The 7,500-nt window shown below is 50.9% G+C and overlaps 1 protein-coding gene across 1 annotated transcript in view; it reads right to left on the minus strand.

Annotated features, from left to right (window-relative positions):
* Positions 1–3,900: 3,900 nt before the first annotated feature.
* Positions 3,901–7,500, minus strand: part of LOC144491170 (ETS domain-containing transcription factor ERF-like) — a gene marked incomplete at its 5' end in the record, with an annotated part of 9,349 nt that continues 5,749 nt past the window's right edge. The window contains one exon of the mRNA XM_078208850.1: positions 3,901–4,139. Coding sequence (XP_078064976.1) covers positions 3,901–4,139 — 239 coding nt within the window. The remainder of the gene's footprint in view (positions 4,140–7,500) is intronic.

The raw sequence follows: 7,500 nt of genomic DNA on the forward strand, positions 1-7,500 counted from the left end.
CGTCCATCGACTTATCGTTCTCCACTTTCTCCCCTATCTCCCCTTCTCAGCTCCTCCCCGAGACCCACCACCCGTCCCCCTCGATCCTAATCCCCACTGCACTGTTGACCAATCAAACCGTCCTCTCGTGCCCCCGCTCCTCCCCCACATGAATAGAGAAACAAGAAGCAGGAGGAGGCCATTCGGCCCTTCGAGTCTGCTCCGCCATTCACTTTGATAATCGAATTCAATATCCTGATCCCCCTTCTCCCCATATCCCTTGATCCCTTTAGCCCCAAGAGCTATATCTAATTTCCTCTTGAAATCACACGTTTTGGCCTCAACTATTTTCTGTGGGAGTGAATTCCACACATTCGCCACCCTCTGGATGAAGAAATTTCTCCTCACAGTGTTTACCCCTTATTCTCAAACTATGACCCCTAGTTCTGGACTCCCTCACCATTGGGAACATTCATCCTGTACTTACCCTGTCGAACCCTGTTAGAATTTGATAAGTTCCCGTGAGATCCCTTCTCACTCTTCTATATATTCTTGTGTGTCTGTGTCTCAGTCTGTGTGTATGTGTGAGAGTGTGTCAGTGTGTGTGAGTGCGTGTGTGTGTCTGTCTCTGTGAGTGTGTGTGTGAGAGTATAAGCGTGTCTGTGTGTCTCTATTTCTTGTGTCTCTGATTGTCTCAGTCTCTGTGTCTATGAGATCCGCTCTCACTCTTGTGAACTCCAGTGAATATAATCCTAACCGACTTAGTCTCTCCTCATATGACAGACTTGCCATCCCAGGAATCAGCCTGGTAAACCCTCGCTGTGCTCCCTCGTTAGCAAGGACATCCTTCCTCAGATAAGGACACCAACACTGCACACAATCCTCCAGCCAACACTGTTCATGGTTCCCCCTTTTCGGCTGTTGACTCTCTCTCACCCTCTCTAAAGTTGCCTGAGCTCGGGCACTCTCTCCCTAAATCTATCCGTCTCTCTCTCTCCCTCTTGCTCTCCCTCTCACCGTCATTACCTCTACTCCCGTCTCGCTCTCTCTCCCCGTCTTTCTCTCTCTCTCCCCCCATCTCTCTCTCTCTCTTCCGTCTCCCCACGTCTCTCCCTCCCCACGTCTCTCTTTCCTCACGTCTCTCTCCCTCTCTCCCTCTCTCTCCCCCGTCTCTCTCTCTCCCCTGTCTCTCTCTCTCTCTTCCCCCATCTCTCTCTCTCTCTCCCCCTCTCCCCCGTCTCTCTCCTCCTTTCCCCCGTCTCTCGCTCTTTCTCCCGTCTCTCCTCTTTTCCCCGTCTCTCTCTCTCTCCCTTTCCTTGTCTCTCTCTCTCTCTCCCGCTTTTTCTCCCGTCTCTCTCTCTCCCCGTCTCTCTCTCTCTCTCCCCGTCTCTCTCCCCGCCTCTCTCCCCCCGTCTCTCTCTCTCCCCCCCCCCGTCTCTCTCTCTCTCTCCCCCCCGTCTCTCTCTCTCTGCCCCCCCGTCTCTCTCTCTCTCTCCCCCGTCTCTCTCTCTCTCCCCCCCCGTCTCTCTCTCTCTCCCCCGTCTCTCTCTCTCTCTCTCCCCCCCGTCTCTCTCTCTCCCCCCATCTCTCTCTCTCTCCCCGCCCCCCGTCTCTCTCTCCCCCGTCTCACTCTCTCTCTCCCCCGTCTCTCTCTCTCTCTCTCTCTCCCCCGGTCTCTCTCTCTCTCCCCCCGGTCTCTCTCTCTCTCTCCCCCCGGTCTCTCTCTCTCTCTCTCCCCCCCCCGGTCTCTCTCTCTCTCTCCCCCGTCTCTCTCTCTCTCTCTCCCCCCGTCTCTCTCTCTCTCTCTCTCTCTCCCCCCGGTCTCTCTCTCTCTCTCCCCCGTCTCTCTCTCTCTCTCCCCCCCGGTCTCTCTCTCTCTCTCCCCCGTCTCTCTCTCTCCCCCCCGTCTCTCTCTCTCTCTCCCCCCCCCGTCTCTCTCTCTCTCTCCCCCGTCTCTCTCCCCCGTCTCTCTCTCTCTCTCCCCGTCTCTCTCTCTCTCTCCCCCATCTCTCTCTCCCCCCGTCTCTCTCTCTCCCCCACGTCTCTCTCACTTTCCCCCCGTCTCTCTCTCACTTTTCCCCGTCTGTCTCTCTTTCCCCCGTCTGTCTCTCTTTCCCCCCGTCTCTCTCTCTTTCCCCCGTCGCTCTCTCTCCCCCCGTCTCTCTCTCTCTCTCTCCCCCCGGTCTCTCTCTCTCTCTCCCCCGTCTCTCTCTCTCTCTCTCCCCCCGGTCTCTCTCTCTCTCTCTCCCCCGTCTCTCTCTCTCTCTCTCCCCCGTCTCTCTCTCTCTCTCCCCCGTCTCTCTCTCTCTCTCCCCCGTCTCTCTCTCTCTCTCCCCCGTCTCTCTCTCTCTCTCTCCCCCTCTCTCTCTCCCCCCGTCTCTCTCTCTCTCTCTCCCCCCGTCTCTCTCACTTTCCCCCGTCTCTCTCTCACTTTTCCCCGTCTGTCTCTCTTTCCCCCCGTCTGTCTCTCTTTCCCCCCGTCTCTCTCTCTTTCCCCCGTCGCTCTCTCTTCCCCCCGTCTCTCTCTCTCTCTCCCCCCCCCGTCTCTCTCTCTCTCCCTGCCGTCTCTCTCTCTCTCCCCGCCCCCAGTCTCTCTCTCCCCTCGTCTCTCTCTGTCCCCCCCCGTCTCTCTCTTTCCCCGTCTCTCTCTCTTTCCTACCATCTCTCTCTCTTCCACCCCCGTCTGTCTCTCTTTTTCCCCCCGTCGCTCTCTCTTTCCCCCGTCGCTCTCTCTTCCCCCCGTCGCTCTCTCTCTCCCCCCGTCTCTCTCTCTTCCCGGGTCTCTCTCTCTCCCCCCGTCTCTCTCTCTCCCCGTCTCTCTCTCTCTCTCTCTCCCCATCTCTCTCTCTTCCCGGGTCTCTCTCTCTCCCCCCGTCTCTCTCTCTCTCTCCCCCGTCTCTCTCTCTCTCTCCCCCCGTCTCTCTCTCCCCCCGTCTCTCTCTCTCTCTCTCCCCACGTCTCTCTCTCTCTCCCCACGTCTCTCTCTCTCTCTCCCCGTCTCTCTCTCTCTCTCCCCGTCTCTCTCTCTCTCCCCCCGTCTCTCTCTCTCTCTCCCCCCGTCTCTCTCTCTCTCTCTCTCCCCCCCCGTCTCTCTCTCTCTCTCCCCCCCCGTCTCTCTCTCTCCCCCAGTTTCTCTCTCTCTCCCCCCATCTCTCTCTCTCCCCGCGTCTCTCTCTCTCTCCCCCCCTGTCTCTCTCTCTCTCTCTTTCCCCCCGTCTCTCTCTCTCTCTCCCCCGTCTCTCTCTCTCTCTCTCTCCCCCCGTCTCTCTCTCTCTCTCCTCCCGTCTCTCTCTCTCTCCCCCGTCTCTCTCTCTCTCTCTCCCCCGTCTCTCTCTCTCTCTCTCTCTCCCCCCGTCTCTCTCTCTTCCCCCCGTCTTTCTCTCTCTCTCCCCCCCGTCCCTCTCTCTCTCTCCCGTCTCTCTCTCTCTTTCCCCCGTCTCTCTCTCTCTTTCCCCCCGTCTCTCTCTCTCTTTCCCCCGTCTCTCTCTCTCTCCCCCCGTCTCTCTCTCTCCCCCCGTCTCTCTCTCTCTCCCCCCGTCTCTCTCTCTCTCCCCCCCCCGTCTCTCTCTCTTTCCCCCCATCTCTCTCTCTCTTTCCCCCCGTCTCTCTCTCTTTCCCCTGTCTCTCTCTCTCTTTCCCCCCGTCTCTCTCTCTCTCTTTCCACTCCCTCTTCCCCTATAAGGCGGTCTCTTTAAGCAGGTGTTTGATCAAACCTCCAAATGTTTCTAATCTAACAGCTCAGTGTTGGGTTTGGTTCCCACAGGCTCGGGGAGTTCCCTCAGGATGTTTTATTGCATTAGAGGTGCTATATAAATGCAGTTTTTATTGTGCGTGAGGAGCTACAGTGCCAGACTGGGGGAGATGAGTATCAGGGAGCTCAGGCTGAGGATGAAGGCCATCCTGGCACAGCACAACATGGACTCACCTCAGGGCCCGACTCAGCTTGTCGTAGTTCATCTGCGGTTTGCACTTGCGGACGCCCCAGAGCCTGGCCACTTCGTCCGGGTCCTTGATGACAAACTCCCCGTAGTCTCCCTGCCAGGCGATGACATCGTGATATTCCTCCTTCCGGAGCAGTTCCAGGATGAAGTGCCAGAGCTGGATCTGACGGGATCCGGGACTCGATTCCGGCTTGTAGGCCCAGTCTGGGAACGCGAAGCCTGCAGATAGGAAACAAGAAATCAGCTAAAGAACACCAAATATATCTTCATCATTATATCTCATGGGAATGAGTCAGTTTGTGACTCACTCCCATGTATCTGTTATTCTCCAATATAAACCACCCCAAACCCCTCGATTAGATTCCAGTCTGTAACTCACTCCTGGGTATCTGTTATTCTATATATAAACCACCCAAACCCCTCGATTAGATTCCAGTCTGTAACTCACTCCTGGGTATCAGTTATTCTCTATATAAACCATCCCGAACCCCTCGATTAGATTCCAGTCTGTAACTCACTCCTGGGTATCAGTTATTCTCTATATAAACCACCCCAAACCCCTCGATTAGATTCCAGTCTGTAACTCACTCCCGGGTATCAGTTATTCTCTATATAAACCACCCCAAACCCCTCGATTAGATTCCAGTCTGTAACTCACTCCCGGGTATCTGTTATTCTATATATAAACCACCCCAAACCCCTCGATTAGATTCCAGTCTGTAACTCACTCCCGGGTATCTGTTATTCTATATATAAACCACCCCAAACCCCTCGATTAGATTCCAGTCTGTAACTCACTCCTGGGTATCTGTTATTCTATATATAAACCACCCCGAACCCCTCGATTAGATTCCAGTCTGTAACTCACTCCTGGGTATCTGTTATTCTATATATAAACCACCCCAAACCCCTCGATTAGATTCCAGTCTGTAACTCACTCCTGGGTATCAGTTATTCTATATATAAACCACCCCGAGCCCCTCGATTAGATTCCAGTCTGTAACTCACTCCTGGGTATCTGTTATTCTCTAATATAAACCACCCCAAACCCCTCGATTAGATTCCAGTCTATAACTCACTCCTGGGTATCAGTTATTCTATATATAAACCACCCCGAGCCCCTCGATTAGATTCCAGTCTGTAACTCACTCCTGGGTATCAGTTATTCTCTATATAAACCACCCCAAACCCCTCGATTAGATTCCAGTCTATAACTCACTCCTGGGTATCAGTTATTCTCTATATAAACCACCCCAAACCCCTCGATTAGATTCCAGTCTGTAACTCACTCCTGGGTATCAGTTATTCTCTATATAAACCACCCCAAACCCCTCGATTAGATTCCAGTCTGTAACTCACTCCTGGGTATCAGTTATTCTCTATATAAACCACCCCAAACCCTTCGATTAGATTCCAGTCTGTAACTCACTCCTGGGTATCAGTTATTCTCTATATAAACCACCCCAAACCCCTCGATTAGATTCCAGTCTGTAACTCACTCCTGGGTATCAGTTATTCTCTATATAAACCACCCCAAACCCCTCGATTAGATTCCAGTCTGTAACTCACTCCTGGGTATCAGTTATTCTCTATATAAACCACCCCAAACCCCTCGATTAGATTCCAGTCTATAACTCACTCCTGGGTATCAGTTATTCTCTATATAAACCACCCCAAACCCCTCGATTAGATTCCAGTCTGTAACTCACTCCTGGGTATCAGTTATTCTCTATATAAACCACCCCGAGCCCCTCGATTAGATTCCAGTCTGTAACTCACTCCTGGGTACCTGTTATTCTAAATATAAAACACTCCGAACCCCTCGATTAGATTCCAGTCTGTAACTCACTCCCATGTATCTGTTATTCTAAATATAAACCCCCCCAAACCCCTCAATTAGATTCCAGTCTGTAACTCACTCCCATGTATCTGTTATTCTAAATATAAACCACCCCAAACCCCTCAATTAGATTCCAGTCTGTAACTCACTCCCATGTAACTGTTATTCTCTATATAAACCACCCCAAACCCCTCGATTAGATTCCAGTCTGTAACTCACTCCTGGGTACCTGTTATTCTAAATATAAAACACTCCGAACCCCTCGATTAGATTCCAGTCTGTAACTCACTCCCATGTATCTGTTATTCTAAATATAAACCACCCCAAACCCCTCAATTAGATTCCAGTCTGTAACTCTCTCCCATGTATCTGTTATTCTAAATATAAACCACCCCGAACCCCTCAATTAGATTCCAGTCTGTAACTCACTCCCATGTAACTGTTATTCTAAATACAAACCACCCCGAACCCCTCGATTAGATTCCAGTCTGTGACTCACTCCCGGGTATCTGTTATTCTAAATATAAACGCCCCCTGAACCCCTCGGTCAGATTCCAGTTTGTGACTCACTCCCGGATATTTGTTATTCTATAAAAAACCACTCCGAACCCCTCGAAGGGGTTCCAGTCTGTAACTCATTCCCGGGTATCAGTTATTCTCTATATAAACCACCCCGAACTCCTTGATTAGATTCCAGTCTGTAACTCACTCCCGGGTATCTGTTATTCTATATATAAACCACCCCGAACCCCTCGATTAGACTCCAGTCTGTAACTCACTCCCGGGTATCTATTATGCTATATATAAACACCCCGAACCCCTCGATTAGATTCCAGTCTGTAACTCATTCCCGGGTATCTGTTATGCTATATATAAACACCCCGAACCCCTTGATTAGATTCCAGTCTGTAACTCACTCCCGGGCATCTGTTATTCTATATATAAACCACCGCAAACCCCTCGATTAAATTCCAGTCTGTGACTCACTCCTGGGTATCTGTTATTCTATATATAAACCACCCCGAACCCCTCGATTAAATTCCAGTCTGTGACTCACTCCTGAGTATCTGTTCTATATATAAACCACTCTGAACAATTCGACTAGATCCCTGTCTGTAACTCACGCTCGGGTATCTGTTATTCTATATATAAACCCCGCAGGCCCTTCAATTAGATTCCAGTCTGCAATTCGCTCCCGCATATCTGTTATTCTATGGAAATCACTCTGAAAAATTTGACCAAATTCCAGTCTGCAACTCACTCCCATGTATCTGTTATTCTATATATAAACCATTCCGAACCCCTCCATTAGATTGCAGTCTGTGACTCACTCCCGGGTATCTGTTATTCTATGTATAAATCACTCTGAACAATTCGACTAGATCCCAGTTTGTAGCTCACTCCCATGCATGCGTTATTCTATATATAAACCGCCCCCCCGAATCCCTTGATTAGATTCCAGTCCAGGCATCTGTGATTCAATATATCATCTGCATTGAATCCCTCGATTAGATTCCAGTCTGTAACTCACGCCCGGGTATCTGTTATTCTATATATAAACAACCCCGAACCCCTCGATTAGATTCCAGTCTGTAACTCACTCCCGGGTATCTGTTATTCTATATATAAACCACCCCAAACCCCTCGATTAGATTCCAGTCTGTAACTCACTCCCGGGTATCTGTTATTCTATATATAAACCACCCCAAACCCCTCGATTAGATTCCTGTCTGTAACTCA

The sequence above is a fragment of the Mustelus asterias genome, unplaced genomic scaffold (assembly GCF_964213995.1).
Source record: "Mustelus asterias unplaced genomic scaffold, sMusAst1.hap1.1 HAP1_SCAFFOLD_4628, whole genome shotgun sequence".
Classification (NCBI taxonomy): domain Eukaryota; kingdom Metazoa; phylum Chordata; class Chondrichthyes; order Carcharhiniformes; family Triakidae; genus Mustelus; species Mustelus asterias.